This window comes from Cnephaeus nilssonii, assembly GCF_951640355.1.
Source record: "Cnephaeus nilssonii genome assembly, chromosome: 6".
NCBI lineage: Eukaryota > Metazoa > Chordata > Mammalia > Chiroptera > Vespertilionidae > Cnephaeus > Cnephaeus nilssonii.
Window position 1 is genome coordinate 6,029,425 of NC_137077.1, and position 25,057 is coordinate 6,054,481.

Genomic DNA, 25,057 nt, shown 5'->3' on the forward strand with positions numbered 1-25,057 from the left:
CATCAGCAAATTCCTGGCCCCATTGACATTATCCTGAAGATCTGGTAGAAAGCTCAGATCTTAAGAAAACAGGTGTGCCATGTGTTGGTGTGCTGAGTCTTAGCAGTTTACCCAGAGGGTCAGAACATGGATTAAAACAGACCTGGACTCGGGGGACAACTCAAGTACTTCCCAGTTGAGTGATCTCAGACAAGTTCTAGCTTCTCTCTGGGCCTCATTTTTTCATCTATAAAATGGGCATAACAGGATCTGCCACGTAGGACCGTTTTGCAGAGTATAAGCGCAATAGAGGCAAAGGCTTAGCATGGTGCCTGGCAGGCAACGAGTGCTTGAATGGTACCTATCTACACACAGCTCCGCATCGAGAGGCTGCCCTATCGCACTTCATACCCTCAAACCTACTTACATGTCACACGTCATGGAGCTTTATTGCTTATGAAATGCTTTTCCTCCTATCGCCTACTGTTCTGTAAAGACAGTGTAGTGTAGTGGGAGGAGCCTGGCTGGGCACACACAGGCCTGGATTGGAGTCCCAGCCCAGCAGCCCACTGGCCTTCCAATCTTATGTGCACAGCTTAACCTCTGAGCTCATACCTGTGTCATCTCCTTCCTAAAATAAGGACACTTAGACCAAACCAATAGCGTGTGACCAGGGTTAAATGGCATCCAGCTGGTACTAAATAAATAATAGTTGTCATTATTATTAACATCATCTAAGGTGGGTACTATTATCCCTATTTAATTTAATTTAATTTAAATATATTTTTTATTGATTTCAGAAAGGAAGGGGGAGAGATACAAGCATCAATGATGAGAGAAAACCACTGATTGGCTGCCTCTTGCACGCCCCACACTAGGGATTAAGCCTGCAACCCAAGCTTGTGCCCTGACCGGGAGTAGAACCATGACTTTCTGGTTCATAGGTCGACGCTCAACCACTGAGCAACACTGGCCGGGCTATTATCCCTATTTTTTAGATAAGGAACTGGAGACATAGGGGATGACATATCTTGTCTGAGCTTCCACAAGTGACGAGTGTGGCTGAAATTCTGACCGATCCAGAAGGGGTGAGGGGACAGAGGGAGGCAAAGAAAAATTTTTTACATACAAACATGAGAAGGAATTGAGGCCTTGGTCCTGAAAGGAAAGACAAGTTGGAATTTCTTCCTATTCACCACTCTGACCACAGTAAGAATTTTAGATGACTGTAAAACAAGTGTTGCCTCGCCCTCTATCAGCAGGAAGAGAGAAGAACTTTATTCAGAGACAGGGAGTGGCCTGGCGTGGTGAGGCTAGCCTCTTTCCAAAGCAGGCCATTTCCTGCTCAGAGTTTCCCCACTCTGCGTCTCACCGGGCCTCCTCCCCATGCACTGGGCACGTGCCTCTCATACTGCTGAGAGGCAGTACCGACCGACCACAGGGAGGGGTTTTCCTTGACCTTGAAAGTCACTGAGTCCAGCCTGACCTACGCTGATGTCATCAACCTGACCCTGTGCAACATGAAGAAGCGAAGGGACAACCTCCTGCATCTGACCCGGTTCCGGTGCAGTGAATGGACTTACTTTGACGAGTACCTGGCGGAGCTGCAGGACAACTTCCTCAGGTGTGCAGGGCTTCGGGGCGGCCGCGGGCAGCCTGTCGTAGGCGCCAGAGTAACTGATGTGGGGGGCTAGCCCCGTGCCATCCTAAGCACATTCAGCTTTCCTTGTGGTCAGAATGTAAACTCCACGAGAACAGAGACCAGATCTTCATTTCACTTGAACACTGACTGGGTTTTAGATGATATTAAGGAATTCCTGTTGGTGTGTTCCTCTTTAAAAGGTATTATAATAGTTTTGTAGTTAATGTTATTTTCTAGGAGTCACATCTTAAGGAGATACATAATGAAGTATTTATGAATGAAATGGCATGGTGTCTAAGATTTGCTTTAAAATAACCCACTTGGGGTGGGTATTGGGGTGGGGACAAAGGGAGTGATAGGTTAGTCAAGATTGGCCTTATGTTGATACGTGTGGACGTTAGAGAATGGGTAAATGGTGTTCTATCCTCTTCTTGTTCTTTGACCATGGCCTGCCTACTTTATTTACTTTTATATATAAATTTCATGTTATAAAACTTTAAATAGTTTTTTTTTTAAATGGACATAACAAGAACAAAGGTGACAACTGTCGATGTGGAATATTCCATGTAGATGGGCCAGGGCCCTTTCGGACATCAGTTACCACTTTTGCTCTAATAGAGCACATCAGTTAGGAGCACTGGCGTTGACGCTGGGCGGACTGAAGCTCCGGCTCCAGCTCTCATTCTCTGCGTGAACCAGGTCCCTCAGGTAGGTAGCCCTGTGGGCTTGGAGACCACCTCCATGACAGGGCATTCACGGAAGTACTCACGGAGTGCTGTGGGAGTGAAAGGTGCCTGGCTCACAGGAAGTGCTCAGTGAATGACGGCTATTAGAGATGATGCACAAGCCCATACCACGAACCTGCAGGGTCCAAAGGGAAGATGCGGTGGGGAGGCCGGAGCAGCCCCACCCCCAGCAAAGACAGTTCAGCAACTGTTCCGCAGGGGTCTCTGCTCCGAGTGAGGAAGAGCCTCGTTTGCACACGCAGGTGGAGCTCTGCGGGGAAGGAGCAGGGGCAGTGCTGCTGGAGAATTCCTTTTCTTGTGAGTCGGAGCCCTGGTCCTCACACTTGTCAGGGACAAGCATCCACAACTCAGAAGGCTTTGTGCAGAGCTCGCTGAAATGTCTCCACGTAGGCCTCTGTTACACAAGCTCAGGACCCTCTGACAGTGGAAAGTAGGAGCCGAAGACGTGTGCGGGCTGCAGCATCTCAAGAAAGGACAGCGCAGAAAATATTATCAAGGAATTACACCCAAGTTTTTCTGTTAGAAACGTGATCATGACAAGGACAACTTGCCGCTGGTTTTGATCTCTTCATTGCAAGCAGAAGCAGGCGCCGAAAAGTTAAGAAAAGGTTGTGGCAGAAGATCACAAAAATGAGAATGATGTGTAACACATTTTTCCCCTTTGGCTTGGGTAAAGATCCCATCGTTGGAGTAACTGCTGGTTTGGGCATAGTTCAATGCTAGTTTTTAAATATCTGTCCTTCCACATCTATTCCCCCACAGCAGAGAAGTATAGGACAACATCTTACTTCACTCTGATATACACTGAGTGGCCAGATGATTATGATCCCTGAATGCATAATCATCTGGCCACAGTGCATATATATATATTTTAGAGGCCCGGTGCATGAATTCGTGCATGGGCGGGGTCCACCCAGCCTGGCCAGAGGGAAGGGACATGGGCAGTTGGCCAGCCTGCCTGCTGGTCGAACTCCTGGTCGAGGGGACAATTTGCATATTAGCCTTTTATTATATAGGATATACACTGAGTGGGCAGATTATTATGCGTTCAAAGATCATAATAATCTGGTCACTCAGTGTATATTTACTGCTATTTTGTCTACCTTGAACACCCATAACCTGCTGCTTCATCAGCAAGTGTCCACATTTCAAAAGTCAGCTGGTGTATTACCCAATTCAGCATTCCCATTGTGTACCCCAATGGGGTTATCTAAAGACAGTCCACTGAAAACCTCCCGTAGTACCAGCAGCAGCAGCCAACATCATCGAGCACTTCCTGTGTACCGGGCACTGTGCTAACCAACGGGCCTGTGGTAACTCAGCCCTCCAAAGCCTTAGGTTCTGTTACTCCCGTGTGGAGAGGAGACACCGGCATGGAGCAGTGAATTAATTTGCCCAAGGGCACACAGCAAGCGGCAGAGCTCCAACTGAATTCAGCTTGCCCTCAAAGCTCACGCTTCAGCTTCCTTTCAGGTTGTGGATTCCTCACCTCCTCCTAATTGGAATGCGTGGTCCTTGAGTCAAGGCCTGCCTGCTTTGCTCTCTGCTCCCAGGGCTGCTATGACCTCAGTCACACAGCAAGGGCTGAGCTGCTGCTCTGTGATTAGATCTCTGTGCATCAGTTTCTCTTGACAGATGTCATGAATGAATTTGTAAATACTTGCCTCTCTTTCCATACGAAGATAGGAGAGAAAAGTTCATATTGGCTCTTTAGTCTTTTCCCTGTGTGTCTTTTCTCCCACAGGGATATAAAGAATTTAGACCAAAGAGAAGCAGATAAAAAAAGGGCAAACCGCACATTCATCCCACCTTCAGTCTTAAATGAGGAAACGCTTGAAAAGAAACCTAAAGAAGACCAGGAGAAGGAGTCCGCATTTCTTTTAAGGTTTGTTGGAAAAAAAGACCGTGGGAAAAGTAGAAATGTGAGCCATGTAAGAAATCTTAATAATGGAAAAATACATAAAAGTTCACTCACTTTTATGTGTTACTCATTTCTCATTTTAAAATTATTAATGGTAGCAGAAAGAGTTACCAATGATTTTGTACTTCCTCTGTGTCAAGTGTTTGTACTTTATGAGATCTATGGGTCTGAACTCTTGGGTTGCAAGGGCCAGGAAACCAGCTCAAACTAGCTTGAGCAGAAGGAAAATCTAGTGGCTGCGTAAGCAGGCAGCCCACAGGTAAGTTGGCTGCAGGCACGTTGGTCCTAAGGTAAGGTGACCAGACGTCCCGCTTTTGGCAGGACAGTCCCGATTTTTATTTTTTTTTAAACAAATTTCTTTTTTTTTTTTTAATATATTTTATTGATTTTTTACAGAGAGGAAGAGAGAGGAATAGAGAGTTAGAAACATCGATCAGCTGCCTCTTGCACACCCCCTACTGGGGATGTGCCCGCAATCGAGGTACGTGCCCTTGACCGGAATCGAACCTGGGACCCTTGAGTCCGCAGGCCGATGCTCTATCCACTGAGCCAAACCGGTTTCGGGGACAGTCCCGATTTTTAACAATTTGTTCCGCGTCCCGCGGCATTTTAAAAAAGTCCCGATTTTTGGAAAGAATGCACGACAACCTAGAGAACGGCGGGAGAACGGGAAGGGAATATACAGTTTTCGGCGGCCATGTGGCTATTTAGCCAGGATATGAGTTTTATATTATTTTTGTTAATTTTATAATGTTAAACTTTAATAATAACAAATAATTGTTGAGAACTGATTATCGAGAACTGCTTATCAAAGTTCGCATTGTTGATCAGTTGTTAGAATTCGACCACCATTGTTTGGACTTAATGAACAATGGCATTTTTTGGGATTGGCAACGACGAAAACATTTTGTAACTGTCTCTCAGATGATACACATCGTACTGCGTGCTAGTAAGCTAGTTAAACAAGTGATGTCATTACAAATCAGCTATTCAGATAATTTAGGTAAGTAATTTATTTATTTATTTCATAAATACTTAAATTTTCTTGAATTATTATTATATTATTATTATATATTATGAGTATAAATAATATTATACTCATATTATTTATATTTTATAGTGGCAGCAAAAAGTCTAGCGCCGGCCTTGAAAGTGACACTTACGACTTACGTTACGGCAAATTCAGAGGAAAAATAATACAAGTTAGTATTGTTATTATTTAGAAAGAAATATAGGATTAAAATAATTTTTAAAATATAGTTACTTTATAACAATCAAATTAATTTAATTTATAAAATATGTTCATGTAATTATGTACCTACTTACTGTGTTTTTAAGCAATATGTATATAATAACTTATAATTTTAAATTATTTTTTTTAGATTTTTAACATAATGAGTAAGAAAAGAGGATGCAAATTCAACGATGATCTAAGAAGTGAATTTCCTTTTATTAAAAAAACCAAAAGCGATTACAATATAGACCAAATTTTTAATCAAGAACCCCCCCCCCCCCCGCCCCCGGGCCAAAACCAGTTTGGCTCAGTGGATAAAGCATCGGCCTGCGGACTCAAGGGTCCCAGGTTCGATTCCGGTCAAGGGCATGTACCTTGGTTGCGGGCACATCTCTAGTAGGGGGTGTGCAAGAGGCAGCTAATCGATGTTTCTCTCTCATCGATGTTTCTAACTCTCTATCCCTCTCTCTTCATCTCTGTAAAAAAATCAATAAAATATATATATTTTTTAAAAAAGACACCCTCCCGCCCCCGCACTGGTCAATGGTGTCCCGCTTTACCAATGTTAAAATCTGGTCACCTTATCCTAAGGGCTCAATGATATTTTCAGGATCGCTTAGCATAACACTCTCTAGGTCCCTCCATGCTGTCTCAAAGGGTACGAGATCCTTCTTTTTTACTGCTGCATAGTATTCCATGATGTAAATGTACCAAAGCTTTTTTATCCACTTATCTACTGATGGGCACTTGGGCTGTTTCCAAATCTTAGCTTCTAAATCTTAAAAAAAGAGAATTTCTTTTTAAAAATATATTTTTATTGATTTCAGTGAGAAGGGAGAGGGAGAGAGAGATAGAAACATCAATGATGAGAGAGAATTATTGATCGGCTGCCTTCTGCACGCTCCACACACTAGGGATTGAGCCCACAACCTGGGCACGTGCCCCGACTGGGAATCAAACTGTGACCTCCTGGTTCATAAGTCAACGCTCAACCACTGAGGCACACCAGCTGGGCTTCTTTGTTATCTTTTGAATGTCCATGGGATCTGTAGTGATGTCTCTTCTTTCATTTCTAAGATTAGTAATTTGTGTCCTTTCTTTTTTTTCTTCTTAGTTAGCCAGGCTAGAGGCTTATCAATTTTATTGATCTTTTCAAAGACCCAGCTTTTGGTTTTGTTGATTTTCTCTATTGATTTACTGTTTTAAATTTTATTTATTTCTGCTCTAATTTGTTTGTTTTTAAATTTTTGAACACTTGGGTTTATTTCAACAGCAAATGTGAAACTCGTGCTTTAGGCAAGAGCACTACAGTAATTATATCAGGAGTAGACAACTTCATACACTGTGCTCTAATTTGTTTTATTCTTTTCTTTTGCTTACTTTGGATTTAATTTTTTGCTCTTATTTTTCTAGTTTGCTTTTATTTTCTAGTCAAAACTTAGATTGATTTTAGATCTTCTTTGATAATATATGTATATAATGCTATAAATTTTCCTCTAAGCACTGCTTTCAGCATCCCAAAAATTTTAATTATTTGTGTTGTCATGTTAATTTAGTTCAAAGTATTTTGAAATTTCTGTTGAGATCTCTTCTTTGACCCACGTGCTATTTAGAAGTATGCTATTTAGAACAGCAGTTGCCAACCTTTCGGACCTCACGGACCACCAGTGGTCCGCAGACCACTGGTTGGCGACCGCTGATTTAGAAGCATGCTCTTTCTCTCTCTAGAGCAGGCCCATGGCTTTCCCCAGTCTCCTCCTCCCCCCCGCCCCGCCGTGTTTTCTTTTTCCTAAGCTCTAAGGACCCTTCTTTTGCCTCTGTAACTTGTTTCCTGAGCCCACACAGCCCAGCTGGCTCACTTCTTCCAGGGCTCACTTCTAGCTCTGTGACTGTCTAAATAAACTTTTTTAAAAAATATATATTTTATTGGTTTTTTACAGAGAGGAAGGGAGAGGGATAGAGAGCTAGAAACATCGATGAGAGAGAAACATTGATCAGCTGCCTCCTGCACCGCCCCCCCCCCCCCCCCAACTGGGGATGTGCCCGCAACCAAGGTACATGCCCTTGACCGGAATCGAACCTGGGACCCTTCAGTCTGCAGGCCGACGCTCTATCCACTGAGCCAAACCGGTCAGGGCTGTCTAAATAAACTTTTACTTGTATTTGGCAGGCGGGGGGAGGGGAAAGAGGAGGACATGTTGCTTAATCTCCAAGTATTTTGGGGTTTTCTAGTTCTCTGTTATTGATTTCTATTCGATTCCATTTTGGTTTGAGAACAGACATTGCATGATTTCTGTTCTTTTAAATTTCTTTCTTTTTTTTTTTAAATCCTCACCTGAGGATATTTTTTTCCATTGATTTTCAGAGAGTGGAAGGAAGGGAGGAGGGGGAGAGAGAGAGAAACATCTTTTTTTGTTGTTTTTAATATATTTTTATTGATTTCAGAGAGGAAGGGAGAGAGAGAGAGGAGAGAAATGTCAGTGATGAGAGAGATTCATTGATTAGCTACCTCCTACACACAATCCCACTGGGGATCGAGCCCGCAACCCTGGGATGTGCCCCTGATTGGAATCAAACCCGGGACCCTTCAGTCTGCAGGCCTACACTCTATCCACTGAGCCAAACCAGCTAGGGCAGAAACATCTTGATCGGCTGCCTCCTGCACCCTCACTGAGGCTAGGGAACCTGCAACTGAGGTACAATGCCCTTGACCGGGAATCGAACCTGTGACCCTTCGGTCTGTGGGTCGATGCTTTAACCACTGAACCAAACCAGCCAGGGTTTACATTTTTTCAGGTATATTTTTTGGCCCAGAATGTAATCTGTCATGGTATATGTTACAGGTAAACTTGAGGAGAACGTATATTCTACTGTTGTTGGGTGGTGTGGTCTATAGGTAACAATTATATCTAGTTGATTGATGGTATTGCTAAGTTCAATTATGTCCTTACTGACTTTCTGCCTGCTGCATCTGTCATATTCTGACAGACAGTGTCAAAGTCTCCAACTATATAATGGATTCATATATTTGTCCTTGCAGTTCAATCAGTGTTTGCCTCATGCAGCTTGATGTTCTATTGGTAGGAGCATGCACGATAAGAATTATGTCTTCTTGGGGAATTGACCTCTTTATCATTATATAATAACCTTATTTATTCATGATAACTTTCCTTGCCTTAAAGTCTGCTTTGTCTGAAATTAGTATAGCTACTCCTGCTTTCTTTTGATTAGTGTTAGCATAGTATATTTTTCTCCATCAGTTTACTTTTTAACTGCATTCTCTTTTTTTTATTATTATTGATTTTAGGGAGAGAGAGAGAAACATCGATTGGTTGTTTCACTTATTTATGTATTCACTGGTTGATTCTTGTATGTGTCCTGACCAGGGATGGAACCTGTAATCTTGGTGTATGGGGGTTATATTCTAACCAACTGAGCTACCCAGCCAGGGCTTACCCCGATTCTCTTTTAAGAAACATTTCCAGAAGTCCCGGCATTTCCACTTATACCTCATTGCTAGAACATGCTACATGACTACAACATCTTCTTCCTTTTTAAGAAAATACCATTTTAAAAAGCATTTTGAGCCCAGCCGGAGTGGCTTAGAGGTTGAGCATCGACCTATGAACCAAGAGGTCATAGTTCAATTCCCGGTCAGGGCACATGCCCAGATTGCAGGCCCAGTGTGGGGCATGCAGGAGGCAACCGATCAATGATTCTTTCTTATCATTGATGTTTCTATTTCTCGCTCCTTCTCCCTTTTTCTCTAAAATCAATAAAAATATGTTATTAAAAAAAAAAAAAAAGAAGCAGCACTTTGAGCCCAGCTGGTGTGGCTCAGTGAATGAGCATCAACCCATGAACCAAGAGTTTATCAGTTCGGCCCTAACTGGTTTGGCTCAGTGGATAGAGCGTTGGCCTGCGGACTTAAGGGTCCCAGGTTCGATTGCAGTCAAGGGCACGTACCTTGGTTGCGGGCACATACCCAGTAGGGAGTGTGCAGGAGGCAGCTGATCGATGTTTCTCTCTCTCTCATCGATGTTTCTAACTCTCTATTCCTCTCCCTTCCTCTCTGTAAAAAACCAATAAAATATATTTTAAAAAAATAAAGGAGTTCATCAGTTCGATTCCTGGTCAGGCCACATGCCTGGGTTGCGGGTTCGATCCCCAATCGGGGGGCAGTGCAGAAGGCAGCCAATTGATGTTTTTCTCTCATCAGTGTTTCTATGTATCTATCCCTCTCCCTTCCTCTCTCTCTAAAAGTATCAATAAAACATTTTTTTAAAATTCAGCTTGCAAAAAACAAACAAAACAACATTCTGAATGCTCTTTTATAATTGTATAATTACTAGAGGCCTGGTGCACAAATTCATGCACCTGTTCCCTTGGCCTGGCCTACGGGATTGGGCCAAAACTGGCTCTCCAACATCCCCTGAGGGGTCCCAAATTGCGAGAGGGTGCAGGCCAGGTCGAGGGACCTCACCAATGCACAATCAGGGCCGGGGAGGGACGTGGGAGGTTGGCCAGCTGGGGAGGGACCGCTCCAAAGCATGTCCAGTCCATCTAGCTCAGTCCCGATCGACCGGACCCCAGCAGCAAGCTAACCTACTGGTTGGAGCATCTGCCCCCTGGTGGTCAGTGCACGTCATAGTGAGCAGTTGAGAGGCCTTAGCATATAATTAGCATATTTTGCTTTGATTGGTTGAACAGCCAACTGGTCGACCAGACACTTAGCATATTAGGCTTTTATTATATAGGCTTACTATTTTATAATTTTGTTGAGGTATAATTTACTATAAAATCTGCTCATTTTAAGCGTACAATATTTTCTTAGTAAATTTATATAGTTTTGCAACAGTTACTACAATCTAGTTTTAGAACTTTTTTTTTATCACTCCAGAAAGATCCTTACGCCCTTTTGTAGTCAGTCCCAATTACCTCCCCCCCTTTTTCATAATCTCCCTGGAAGTACCATATTACATTATCACTTTATTTCAAGGCCAGATATTAGTCATATGTTGATATTAGTTTCAAAGAAGGCTGGAAAATATAGGTGTTTTTATTTTATTTTACTTTATTTATTTTATTTTATTTTATTTTATTTTATTTTATTTTAAATGAGCTCATTGACATCTTAAATAAAAACTTACTCCAGCCCTAGCTGGTTTGCCTACTCAGTAGATAGACCATAGGCCTGCAGACTGAAGGGTCCTGGGTTCGATTCCAGTGAGGGGCACATGCCTGGGGTTGCGGGATCGATCCCCAGTAGGAGGTGGGCAGGAGGTTGCCGATCAATGAGTCTCTCTTATTGTTGATATTTCTATTTCTCCCTTCCTCTCTGAAATCAATAAAAATATATATATATTTTTTTTTAAAAACTGACTCCATTGCTAAAGAAAAAGGGGATAGTAAATGATGGGTTGGTAACTAACCATCTGTACCACAGATAGATGGTGTTATATTCTTTACTTTAGAAATGAAGAAATAAAATCTTAGTGAGTTGAGAAATTTAACCAAGGAAACCTTCCAGTCTTAAACCTTCTAATTTAAATTTTTCTTCAAACCAGAAAAATACCACAATTTTTTGATAATAGCAATTTAGCCTGAGACCCACCTGTTTGAGCCATGGAATCTTATAGGATCAATGGTGACTCATTAGCAGTCTTTTCGATATTTATTTTAGATCCTCAGAAGTATAAAAAGCCAACTCAGTCGAATTCACCAATATGATTATTGTTCCCTCAAACTTGACTATCCTTCAAGTACTTCTCAACCAAGCTAACCCCTTAAAACCCCGCTCAGGTATCACCTTCAGGGAGTCTCCTTGACTTGCCTGCTCAGGTTACCCAGTATGTACCCTGTGCTTTCCTGATCACACTCCACAGAGCATAGCCTGCTCTAGTCAGAGTTTTATTTGTTCATCTCCTAGAATTAAAGACTTGTTCTCGAGGTTGGGAATCTTGTCCTAGATGACCTTGTTTTCCCAGGGTCTAGTCTGTGCCTGGCACCCAACAGGTCCTCAGTCAATGCTTAGAAATGAATGAGGGAGCCCTGGCCAGTGAGGCTCAGTTGGTTGAGCATCATCCTATGCACGGAGAGGTCACCGGTTGATTCCCAGTCTGGGCACATGCCCAGGTTGCGGGCTCGATCCCCTTTCAGGGGCGTGCAGGAGGGAGCCTATTGATGTGTCTCTTATTGATATTTCTCTCTCTCTCTCCCCCGTCCCTTCCTTTCTCTAAAAAATCAATAAAAACATATTTTTAAAAATGAATGAGGGAGTCATTACAGTGTGTTCCCCACTCTGCTTCAGTTGTTTGCTATTGCCAACGTTACTGATTGATTTGTAAACTTTTTCTTTCAACACCCATCAAGGTTCTGGTGACAAGCTTGAAGAAATCCGGTGACAGCTTTGAAGAAATCACACTGAATTTTTGAGCTGATTTTTGTTGATGTCTTTTTCGTTTTCCCACAGGAGGGAAAAAGGGGAGGAAGAGAGACATAAGTGGAATGACTCTTCCTTCCCACTTTCAAGTCATGATGAAAGCTCCTCTGATGATTCTGATTTCAGGTAGGTAGAACAACAGGAGAAAACGAAAACTGTGGCCAAAGACTGAAAAATAATAATGATTCCCAGGAGAGAGAAGAGAGTTCATTATAATATTTTGCAGGCTGAGTGAAAAACAGGAGTGAGGAGTTTTTTACTTGGGTGACTACATTTACTCATGCACTTAGTCTTTTACCCATTATTTTATATTATAACTAATAATATGAAATTATAATATAATAATGACTACCATTTATTATCTGGTTACTCTGTGCCAAGCATTAATCTAAACATGGTAGGAACATGACCTCACGTTAACCTTTGTAACAGCCAGAGGTAGTGGGGATCATCCACGTGTTTCTGCAGGTTTGTAGGGGCTTCACAATGCCCCTACAGGAAACACTGGGTAAAGAACAGTAGCTGAGACACGGTCCCTATCTTCAGGGGCTCACAGTCTGTTAGAAAGGAGGTAGTAGATGGATCAGCAAGTAAGTGCCTTAAGTTCCAGAGGTGCTCTTCCACAGAGAGCCAAAGATGGCAGCAGCCTGGAGCCATGCAGAACCACTTTAAAGAAGTGTGCTCCACCTGAGTAGGCACCTGCCAGGCAGAAGGCAGGGATGAGAAAGGGCTGGTGTGCTCAGTGGGTGGAGCAGTGGAGGCAAAGGCTCCGAGGCAGGAGGTCATGGAGGTCCGTGAGCGGCTTCAGGAGAGGTGAGCCTGGAGACGATCCCTGGACAAATCACGAGGGATCTCCTGAAGCACTTGATTTCCGAAGTCGTGGAGTCACAGAAAGTTACCAAACAGGAAGACCGCAGGGTCATATTTGGACTTTGAAAGTCTTGAAGTGTCCGCGCTGGTTTGGCTCAGTGGATAGAGCATCGGCCCTCGGACTGAAGGTCTCAGGTTTGATTCCGGTCAAGAGCACATACCTCAGTTGCAGGCTCAATCCCTGGCCCCGGTTGGGGCGTGTGCGGGAGGCAACCACATGTGTCTCTCTCACATTGATGTTTCTCTCTCTGTTTTTCCCCTCCCCTTCCACTCTCCCTAAAAATCAATGAAAAAATATCCTCGGGTGAGGATTAACAAAATAAATAAATAAGTAAAATCCTGATGGCAGAAGGTGGTCTTCACAAAGGGAGGATATACGTATTTGGGGGGATTTGCAAAGTCTCCCATAAAGATTTACCTCTGTGTGGAACCCTGGCTATACCTCTTGACCAGCAGTCCCCAAGCCTTCTTGATCTTGTCTCTCTCTCAGTAAAATATTCATGAGAATTCAGCCCCTAGTAATACATTAATTATTTAGACACCATAGATACATAGGTGTCCCCTCAAAATGTATACATACTCTGAATGATTATAAAGTCAGTGTTTATTAACAGACAGTTGATTTTCAAAATGTACTGATGACCGTTCTGGTCCAGGCACTGCTTATAAATAACATGAAGCAATGGAATTGTAAACATCAAGAATCATCTTTTTTGGTATTTGTGCACCCTCCATTCTTCAACTGTTGCCTGTTTTGTACCATAAACTTTATCTTTTATGTATCTCTATAAAAAAGTCTAGTAGATAAATTTTCTTTGTTCAAAGCTTAGTCTGGCTTCACCTATTATTTCAAATCAGTTTAACTGGAAAAGGAGTGAAAATTAAGTGAGTTATCAGTTGTTAAAGTGTGTACACATTTTGGGGGACACCATATATATATATATATATATATATATATATATATATATATATATGGTATGTTATATGTCAGATATAAATATATATTTCATACTAATATAGTAGATATACTATAAAACATAGAGAAAATAGAAATTAAAAATGATGAGATAATAATACATAACTAGAATTTCCAATATCTTCTCCTTTATAATGGCTCTGCTGTGGACCTATCTTTGGTAGAGATGACCATTCTGGACCAGCCCCTACAGGTAAATATCAATAAGGTAAAGGTGTCGTCCCCCCCACCCCCCAGGAAAAGATGAAGCAGTGGAAGGAGATTTAACTCTAAAAAGATCTGGGGTTTTGAATCTTTGCTGTGCCCCCTCTGCGACGTTAGGCCAAGTTACAAAGTTCTCTTGGCCTGTTTCCTTGGGCTTAAAAAGTGTGGCTGGTTGATAGGTATAAAAGAGCTAACCCATATGAAGAGCCTGGCATAGAAACTGCCAAGAACGAATAGTCATCATATTATTTTCCCCTAAAACGGCTTGCGTTCCTTACGGCCAGAGCCTTGGAGCATCCTGTTGGAGAGACCTGGGCCAGCTTACCCATCGGGGCAGCCCATTCCCTGCTCACTCTCCGCTGGGAACGGAAATGGCAAAACTCCAGAAAACGCACACGTTTTTACCCACAGGGAAGCGCCCCCACGCTCCAAAGGTCACGTTCAGACGGGTACAGCCGGGTCCAAAAACATCCTCCTAGACACCTCGATCGGAAGTCACTGAGGGTCGGAGACCCCAGCCTCCGAGGGGCCTGAAGAAGAGCAGACTTGCTCGTCCTGTTGCAAATACGAGAGAAATTGAGGAGAAGTGGTCTCCCCACATCCCGTCACTTGTCCCATTAAAGTCCCAGAAAGTCCTCGGAGGCCAATGTGCTTGTTCCTGGTTTTCAAAGGAGGAACTGAGGTCCACTTGAGCCGAGGCACAGGCTCCTCAGGGGTCTCTCAAATACCCACATCTCATCATGCTACTCTTTTGCTTAAAACCTAGTTTCTCCTCATCCCCCTAAGGAACTAGGAGTAAAATCCAAACTCTTAGACACGAGACCTTCATAGGTGCCCCTACTCCTCTCCTCTCTCTCCACCCCCACCTCTCAAGCCAGATTGAGCCCCTGCAGCTGCCTTAAGAGGCCAAGCTCTCCTGCCTCCAGGCCTCGCTTGGCCAGCCTCTTCCTCTGCAGGAAATGCCCTTCCCCTCCCACTCGGCCCTCCTTCCCCAGCCGGCGCCTGCTGCTGCTTCAGAGTCAGTGCAGACAACATCTCCTCCTCCAGGAAGCTTTCCCTGACACCCCGCCAGAAGGTCAAGGCCAAATGCTTCTCCTCTAAGCTCTCAGACTTTTTATAACATGAAAACTCACTGAGCCCAAAGCAACGCAAGGAACTACGTTGGAACATTCTGGGCTGGGAGATGAGAGCAGACCCATTTTGAAGAAAGCCGTCCTGCAGTTGTTTCACCGACTTACTGCTCTAGGCTGAGAAAGGCAGGCTTCGCGTGCAGATGGAATAAGAGTGAAGGAGCAGATGCTGACCATTCAGGGCATTTTCCTGAGCCCTCACCGCCCTCATTCGCCCATCTGTCGGGGACAAGACAGCCAGAAGTCATAGTGCTCTTTGCAGAAGTCCATAAAAATCTTATTTTAAATTCTGGCACCCGGTAAAGGCAATTGACTAGCATAACATCTGAATTTTTAGTATGTCTGCAAAGTTTGGTACCCTAAATTAAAATATCACATAATGTGTTAAGAAATCACAGCTAGCCCTGGCCTTTGGCTCAGTGATTAGACTGGCAGCCCTTGGACTGAGGGACATGGGTTTAATTCCAGTCAAGGGCAGTACCTCGGTTACAGGCTCGATCCCCAGCACATGCTGGAGGCAGCCAGTCGATGTGTCTCTCTCACATCCATGTTTCTCTCTCTCTGACTCTCCCCCTCCCTTCTACTCTCTCTGAAAATCAATGTAAAAAAATATTCTCAGGTGAGGATTAACAACAACAAAATCACAACTAATGTTTTTCTTAATTATAACTTTTACTTATTCATAAGTTATCACCTTGAGCAGTGGCACACAACAGTTTCCATAGCTAAAATTTATTCAGTGCTTGTTTTGGCCAGGCCCTTATTCTGCTCTAAGCATAATCCAGGTATTATTTAATTCTCACAGCTTTCCTGTGAGATACAGGATGTCATTATTCTCATTTTACAACTGAGGCAGCTGAGGCTTGGAGAGGCTTAGTGACTGTTCCTCAGACTCCAGGCCTGAGCCTGCCTGCCTCCTTCCCTCCCTCCCTCCCTCCCTCCCTCCCTCCCTCCCTCCCTCCCTCCCTCTCTCCCTTCCTTCCTTCCTTCTTTTCTTATTAATTCTCACCAGAGAATATGTTTATTGATTTTAGAGAGAGAGGAAGGGAGAGAGAGAGAAACATCAATCAGTTGCCAGGGATCAAAGACTCTCCAACCAATTGAGCCACCCTGCCAGGGCTGGCATAACTATTCTTAAGAGAAGGCTTAAGAGGTAAACTTAATATGAAGAAAGTTTTATCAGTTGTTTTGTTTTGTTTTTTAAAGAAACAACCACTGATACTGACTTACAGCTGGATGCCTTGGACTATGAAATCTTCCAGGTTAGTAGTAGCTTATAAGTACTCTTGTTTTTAACATCCATTTTACAATGGAAGAGGAGACCAACCAGTTCAGTTCATTTTAACAAGTATTCGTTGCTCTTTCCTCTTCCTTGAACATGGTATAGGCACTATTTTGAACTGGCTAATTCTTACTTGACCCTTAAAGCCCAGCTCAGGCATCACTACCTGTTTGTAGTCTGTGTCTGTCTTCCTCTCTGTACTGTAAGTCTCCCAAGTTCAGACACTTTGTCTCATTCAGCATTGAATATCCTGTGCCTGCTCATGTGGCAGCACCTAGTAGGGATTCAGCAAATTTGTAAAATGGTGATGATAATGATATGTACAGCATAAAGTTGTTAGGAGGATTAAATTGGTTAAAATTTTTAAAACAGAATAGTGCCTGATGCAGAGTAAACATAAGTGCTTATTATATTAGTTAATTAATAGTTCTACAAAGCTTGTTCAAAAAAATTGCATTCCCCTGGACCCCCCTCCCATTCCCCACAAACAATACTTTCCACTTTCTTAACGGATTATTTTAGTATTTGATTTCCTTTTTCTGTCTAAATCCTATGCTGCTCTGCTCCTTGACTTTTCGGTGTTAGGCTTTATCGCATTCTCACTAGGAAAGGTGAGGACAGGGCTCTCTCTCATACGCATACACTTCCCATCTCCCACCCTCCCAGTGTGTTTCTGTTGTGGACTCATTAATCAGCTTTATTATACCATCAATACCATTGTCATGAGCCACTGAGTGTACTGTGGTTATTTTTCTTTTCTTGCAAAACTATTTGCTATCCCTAGAACCAAGTCTCTCTCTTTTTAAATATGCCCGTTTTCTCCTTTTTTTTTTCTTATGTACTTACTAGAGGCCTGGTGCACAAAATTTGTGCATGGGAGGCGGCAGGGAGGGTGTCCCTCAGCCTGGCCTGCACCCTCTTCAATCTGGGACCCCTTGTGGGATAACCGGCAGTCAGATATCCCTCTCACAATCCAGAACTGCTGACTCCTAACCGCTCGCCTGCCTGCCTGATTGCCCCTAACTTCTTCTGCCTGCCAGCCTGATTGTCCCTAACTGCTCCCCTGCTGGCTTGACTGCCCCTAACCACCTCTGCCTCAGCCCCGCACCCGGGACCCAGGATTCCCTCCTCCAGCTGACCACAGGCACCCAGGATCCGGGCTCCCTTCCTCTGGTCAGCCATAGGCACCCAGGCCGGCTTCAGCCACAGGGGATGGTGGGCAGGTGGCTTCGCCTGTGCTACAGCTGCAAGTGCTGGTGCCCGGGACCGCAGGGTGGGAAGCTTCTCCATCCCCCGGGCCACAGCCAGCCGCAGGTGCTGGTGCCCAGGACCGCGGGGTGGGCGGCTTCTCTGTCTACCAGGCCACAGCCAGCTACAGGTGCTGGCGCCTGGACCGCAGGCAGGCAGCTTCTCCATCTTCCCTCAGATGCAGTGGGGGCGACTTCTCCGGCTGGTTGCGGCCTGGGATCACAGGGCAGGCGGATTCTTCATCTCCCAGGTCGCATCACGCCTCAGGCGCTGGGGCCCAGTTTCTCAGTCTCCCCCAGGATGTGGGGCAGGCGGACGTGAGGTTTCTGCTGCTGGCTGCGGCCTGGGATCACAGGGCAGGTGGCCTCTTCATCTCCTGGGCTGCAGCCAGCCACAGGTACTGGGGCCCGGTTTCTCCATCTCCCTCAGGACATGGGGCGGGTGGACATGGGGCGGGAGGACATGGGGCAGGCAGACATGGGGCGGGCGGACATGGGGCGGGCGGACATGGGGCGGGCGGCTTCTCCAGCTGGCTGTAGCCTGGGATCACAGGGCAGGCGGCTTCTTGGTCTCCATGGCTGCAGCTAGCCTCAAGGCGCTGGCGCTTGACTTCTCCGACTCCCACAGGCCCAGAGCAGCTGGGGGGCGGGGCTGCCGCCATGGTTTTTGTTTAATTTGCATACTCACTCTGATTGGCTGTTGGGCATAGCGGAGTGATGGTAATTTGTATGTTTCTCTATTATTAGTGTAGATTATAATTTGTCGCCAGATTCCACTTGGTTGCGTAAATCTCCTCCCAGTACATTCAGACACTTTACAATTCAAGCAAGTCAAACTTAACCAAGGCATGCGGCCCACCGGCCGCGAATTTGACACGCTTGCATCGTCCATCAGCCTCACCTTCTGACCTGCTTCCCTCTGGGTGGTTGATTTCTAGCTGTTTATGTCATCCTGGGGATTCCCTTCTTCATTCTCTTGATCACACCGGCTTTCAACTCTGTTTCCATTTGTGTCTTTACGGTTCATCCACAGAGAGATCAGCAAGTCGGAAGTAATGCAGGAAAAGACAGCCCCTCACCTTCGGGCGAATCTGGAGGAATCCTTGTCCAAGAATTGGGAGAACTTTCGGGATGAAGCCTGCACATGGGCTTAATCTAAAACAGAAACAAGACAAACAAAAAACAATACTGTAGCACATCTAGTCATTCCCAGTCCATGGGAAAAATAATATTAAAGGTCACTCCTACCCTGGGCCAAAGTCAAGATGTACAATGAAGTTAATTCACCTCATTCATTCATTCATGCATTTACTAATTTTTTCATTCACTCGTTTATTGACACCATGGAATATATAATATTATGTAGCATAGTAATCATAGGAGACATCATTTTATTGAGCACTTACTATGTGCTGAGTGCTCTGTTAAGTGTTTTTAGACATTATCTCTGTTACTCCTCCTGTGGCCCCCCAAGATGGTACTGTTACCTCCATTCTCCTAGGAGGACACTGGGGCTTGGAGAGGTTGAGCAAACATTCAGTAGGTGTCTATTTGCTGTCATGCCTGCATTTGTCCCTGTGGATACAGAGATGAATAAAGACCCACTCTCTGACCTTAAGGGGCTCACAGTCGAGAAGAGAGAGCAGGATGCCTAAATCAAACATGCATTATGCTTTGGTAGAGATCTGCGTGGGATCCAAGAAAAACCAAGTGGAGAGAAACTTCCCTGAGGCTCAGAGGTACAGGACCAGTGTGCAGAGGATAGGCAGGGGGCTGAGAGGCTTAGCCAGTATCATTTTGGCTTCGGCACAAAGAGTACCTGTTCCGTGTTAGAACAGTCTGTTTGGCACAGCCAAGAGGGAAGAAATCATGCAGACAGTAGTCTGCCTGAACCAAGAAGCAAATAACTGCATTCTTGGGACCTATGGTGTCTCCCAGGGATATGCCTCTTCACTTGAACCCTGAGGAACTCTTGGTTACCCCCATTGGACAATATTGCACAGGTAAAGGGGGTACAGGAAGGGTGATAGAGAAGGCCCCAGAAAATTCGGGGCTTAGAGTCCCTCCCTTGCCTCGTAATAGATGTGTGACTTTAGGCCGAATAGCTGTGTGACTTGACCTACAGAAAGGAAAGCCTGCCTAGCAGGGTAGCATTGTGGTGGTGATTACATGAACTATGTATGCAAAGTTCCTGGCACCGCATATTTCACTCGGTTATTGCTACCAACCATCGTCGTCGTTATTGTTGCTGTGGAAACCGTATACTCTTCTCCTGAAGCCAGGACACGTTGAGCACCTGCCATGATAAGGTGCCAGGTGGCTCAGATAACCAGAGTGCTCTCCTCCCCTTCGTTACCTAAGCCACAGTCAACTCTTTATTTGCAGTTTTCTTCTAAAGAGCCATGCTCTCGCTCCTGTTTCTGGGGCTTTTGCCTGTTGCTGCTTCTGTGCATGGCTATCCCTTCTCCCTCTTCCCTGTTAACTCCCAACGTTGCTAATTCCTGTTCCTCCTTCAGGACCCCACGTAGACGCCCCCTCCTCCAGGAAGCCTTCCCTGAAACATCACCAGCAAGGTTGACACATGTGCCCCTCCTGCATGCTCCCACAGCCTTTTGTGCACTCCCGTTATTTATGAGCAGTTACCATAGTAGAGGTAATTACTCGTTCGCCTACCTATCTCTTCTACTAGCCCCCACAGAAGGAAGGTCTCCTGGTTTTCCACACCCAGGGTAAACTGCATTGCTGTCTTTCAAGACAGTCCTTGCCCAGCCGGCATGGTTCAGTGGTTGAGCATCGACGAATGAACCAGGAGGTCACGGTTTGATTCCTGGTCATGGCATATGCCCAGGTTGTGGGCTCGATCCCAGGAGGCAGCCAGTCAATGATTCTCTCTCAGCGTTAATGTTTCTATCTCTCCTTCTCCCTTCCTCTCTGAAATCAATAAAAATATATATTTTTAAAAAGATGATCTTTGGTAGTGCTTGGGTCCAAGATCGTCCTTGCATGGACCCCTTCCAGAAATGAATGAGTACTCCTAACCATAGGCCTCTCAGGAAGGCCAAGATTAAAAGACCTATCTTTACTCTTTCTAAAGTATGGCTTAGTTGCTTCTCCTATGTGCGCTTATACCATACTTCTGAAAATGGAAAATAAAATCGCATATGAACATACAGAGTCGGCCATATACTGACTTAGCACATTGGTTAAGAGCCTGGGCATGAGCTTGACTGTGATCCCTGGGCAATTATTTAACCTTGTGGTGCCTTATTTCCATCATCTGTAAATAGAGATAGTAGCGTTCCTACCACAGGCAGGGTGTGTGTGTGTGGAATGGGTGGGAAGCAGGAAGTGCTGTGCACGTCAGCTGTCATCTCATGTTACCTTGGGCTTCTCCCCTTTGCTTCTGAGAGCCCATGTCTCCCTAGCACCCACTGCTCACTCCGGCAGAACCACTTGCAGCTTTAAAGAAGCCTCTGGCTCCCTGCCTTTCCCAGTGCCCAGCTGGCAAACTCTTAATTCTCCTTCCAGCCCCAAATTGAGAGTTACCACCTCTGTGAGCATCCCCAGGGAGAGGTCTGCTTGGTTCCCAAAGGCATTGATATATAATCGCTCTTATCTTGGCCTGCGTGTGATTATCTGTTTCTGTATCTACCCTATGAGACTCATGGCTTTTTAACCCTTTGCACTCGCTTGCTTTTTTCTCGATTCCTTTATTCTAATGCTAACCGTGTTGAGTCACACTCAACATCCGAGTGCAAAAGGTTAAGAACAGATCTGTCTCTCTCTCCATTTCCAGCAGAGAGCTGGGGACACATCCTATATAATAAAGAGGTAATATGTAAATTGACCATCACACCCTTGCACAATGGCTTCACCCATGTGGTCACAAAGTGGCCGCCCCCATGTGGTCACAAGATGGCCACCACAAGATGGCTGGTAGGGGAGGGCAGTTGTAGGTGATCAGGCCTGCAGGGGAGGGCAGTTAGAGGTGACCAGGCCAGCAGGAGAGGGCAGTTGGGAGTGACCGGGCTGGCAGGGGAGGGCAGTTGGGGGCAATCGGGCCAGCAGGGGAGCAGTTAGGCGTTGATCAGGCTGGCAGGGGAGTGGTTAGAGGGTGATCAGGCTGGCAGGCAGAAGTGGTTAGGGGCAATCAGGCAGGCAGGCAGGCGAGCGGTTGGGAGCCAGCAGTCCCAGATTGTGAGAGGTATGTCTGACTGCCGGTTTAGGCCTGTTGGGCCCAAACCGGCAGTCAGACATCCCCTGAGGGGTCCCAGATTGGAGAGGGTGCAGGCCGGGCTGAGGGACACCCCCCCTCCCCCAGTGCACAAATTTTGTGCACCGCGCCTCTAATGTTTAATAAACAGTGCTTAAATAAACTGTCATGGGCATACTTCTCTGGGCAGCTATGTGCCAACTTTGGGAGTTTTTCAAACTTGGAAATAAACCTAAATAAATGAGAAAGCCCCAAATGACTGATATATATGTATGTGTATATATACTACTGTATTTGCCTATATACTCCTCTGTAGCCCCCATTAGGGTTTGTATCTTGTTTGTTGAATTCCTAGCACCCAACACCTAGTACAGTGTTTGACAATCTTTTGAATGAATTAAATATGTTTAAGGGGAGATGTACCCAGTGAAATTCTTTTTTTCAGGATGACCCTTCATTCTTTAGTTCTCTACTAAAGGATTTCTCAAATTTGAGCTCTTTAAACTCTAAGATTATCCTACCTAATAAAACAGTAATATGCAAATTGACCGCACCTTCGCTACGCCCAAGCCACGCCCACCAGCCAATCAGGGCAAGTATGCAAATTACCCAACAAAGATGGCGGTTAATTTGCATATGCTGAGGGAGGGAGGAGTGAAGACTGAAGACAACTTGGAAGAGGGAGGAAAAGCGGAAAGCAAGGTGGCTGCCAGAGGGAAAGCCCGGGTGGGGCGGAGCAGGGCGGGCGGCAGCGGCCCGCGGGTGCAGGTGCGGTGGCTGCAACAGCGGCGGCAGCGGTGGCTGCAACAGCGGCGGCAGCAGTGGCAGCACACGCAGCCTCAGCGGCTGCTTGCAGGATTCTTTCTGCAAATGGGCTACTAGTATATCTATAGGCATCAGTTTGAGGAATCATATGCATCTATTTGGTTATAAGGTCGTTGTCCTCAGAGGGGCAATAAAGTGTAATGGCTTAAAATTCAGATCTTAACTGTAATCCTACTGCCTGTTGTTGTTTTTCTTAGAATATCATAAAAATGACACAACATTTTTTAATTTTATGGAGAATTTGTTGCCTTGCTGAAGGATTTGAGAAACTGTAAAAACTAATTGATATAATTACTAATTGGTTACTAATTGACAGAAAAGTTCTGGCTTGCCATGCTCTATATCTAGCACTTTTATTATTTTATTGTTCAGATTTAATTTCTTGCTCCATCTGGAATTTATTTTGGTATAAGGTGTGAAGTATGGCTCCAATTTTATTTTTCTTCCAGATGACTACCTAGTTGTTCCAACAACATTCATTGGATTCATCACTCCCCCACTGATTTGAAATGTCACCACCCTATTCAGAATTTTTATACGATATGGAAGACATCTTTTTTTTCTGATTGGAATGGAATCAGAATGAATTTTAATTACCACAGGGTTTTGCCCTACCTGGTTTGGCTCAGTGGATAGAACGTCAACCTGTGGACGGAAGGGTCCCAGGTTCGATTCCAGTCAAGGGCACATGCCCAAGATTGCAGGCTCAACCCCCAGTAGGGTGTGTGCAGGAGGCAGCCATCAATGATTCTCTCTCCTCATTGATGTTTCTATCTCTCTTTCCCCTCTCCCTTCCTCTCTGAAATCAATAAAAATATTTTTAAAAAATAAATAACGCATGTTTTAAAAAAACACTTAAAAGTTTTATATAACCAATATCATGTTCAAACAAGATTTTTATCCTCACTTCACGAATTTGTTATTACAAGCTCCTTTCAGTTTCTTTAAGTGTACTGCACACAACCTTCAAATATTATGAGCATTTCTCTCTCCCAGCTGTCACTACACCAAACCACATATGTTCTATTTCCCTAAATCATCTTGCTGTGCTCTTTGCAGCTCTTCTGTACAGTTGATGTCTTCATATAACAAGTTGCTCAGAAATTGCTGTAATTCTTTTAGGTGAGTTCTCAAAGTGAACGCCTATTATCACTATCCAGTCCATCCCAACAATGAGCACTAATTTCCATTCAGCATGAAGGACAGGCGATGTTTCTGGAAAATGACAGGGTTTGGAGAGCCATGGCAGTTATTTGTTGGCTCTTTTAGACAATCAACTTGGGGGAGGGGAGCAACGCCCTACAAAATGACAACTGCTATTGTGGGAATTTGATTGCTATTGATTCCAGCAAAATGGTCCAGACACTGAAGAAAAAGGGTCGCCCTGTACTAGGTCTTGAACCCAAAAACTGTTTGCACAGATATTCATCCAAGATACATCACAGCCTCCACCTCAACAGATGCTCTTTCAAATGTTTCATGACTCTCTCTCCTCAAAAGTCAGTCAGCATTTAAGAGACAGCTCTGCTGACATGAAAGCTGGCTTAACATTTCTATTTAAAAGCTGGACCAGCATATGTTTGGCTTCTGTTGTGTATTTAAAATTTCAAGTTAACGTTGTGGCAGGTCTTCGCGTTGCCAGCATATCATCCAGTACCATGGGCAGTCCGAAGTGCTGAGCAGCCTCAGAGATTCCATGTCGGTGCCGTGCTTTTGAGGAAGAATGGATAGAATGTGCACATGGAATCCGTGGCATCCGCACAGAGAGTGCAAGAGAGAATATGATGATTTTGTAGAATGCCTGCCTTGCAGAAAACAATGAACCGTCTGAGTGCCATCACGTGGCAGCAGGACAAGCTAATAAAGGAGGGGACGTGCACGCCTCCACCCCACCTCCAGGAGAGGGGATCCTACTGCAGCTGCCCAGGGTTGAAGGTTGATTTTTTAAAAATATATATATTTTATTGATTTTTTACAGAGAGGAAGGGAGAGGGATAGAGAGTTAGAAACATCCATTAGCTGCCTCCTGCACACTCCCCACTGGGGATGTGCCCGCAACCAAGGTACATGCCCTTGACCGGAATCGAACCTGACCCTTGAGTCCGAAGGCCGACGCTCTATCCACTGAGCCAAACCGGTTAGGGCTGGAGGTTGATTTACATGTTCCTTATTCTCCACTGGAAAGTGTGTGTACTGACAACTGACACTGTGAGTGTCTAAAAAGGAAAGATTGTGCCCTAGCTGGTCTGGCTCAGTGGATAGAGCGTCGACCTGCGGACTCAAGGGTCCCAGGTTCGAGTCCAGTCAAGCGCACATGCCCAGGTTTCGGGCTTGATCCCCAGTGGG

At 44.8% G+C, this 25,057-nt stretch overlaps 1 protein-coding gene across 1 annotated transcript in view; it reads left to right on the forward strand.

Moving 5' to 3' along the window:
• The window catches only part of FAM227A (family with sequence similarity 227 member A), a gene marked incomplete at both ends in the record, with an annotated part of 44,592 nt that extends 24,391 nt beyond the window's left edge, over positions 1 to 20,201 (forward strand). Inside the window, 6 exons of the mRNA XM_079775495.1 lie at positions 1,460 to 1,603; positions 4,112 to 4,252; positions 11,995 to 12,090; positions 13,975 to 14,003; positions 16,351 to 16,406; positions 20,190 to 20,201. Coding sequence (XP_079631621.1) covers positions 1,460 to 1,603; positions 4,112 to 4,252; positions 11,995 to 12,090; positions 13,975 to 14,003; positions 16,351 to 16,406; positions 20,190 to 20,201 — 478 coding nt within the window. The remainder of the gene's footprint in view (positions 1 to 1,459; positions 1,604 to 4,111; positions 4,253 to 11,994; positions 12,091 to 13,974; positions 14,004 to 16,350; positions 16,407 to 20,189) is intronic.
• Positions 20,202 to 25,057: the final 4,856 nt, after the last annotated feature.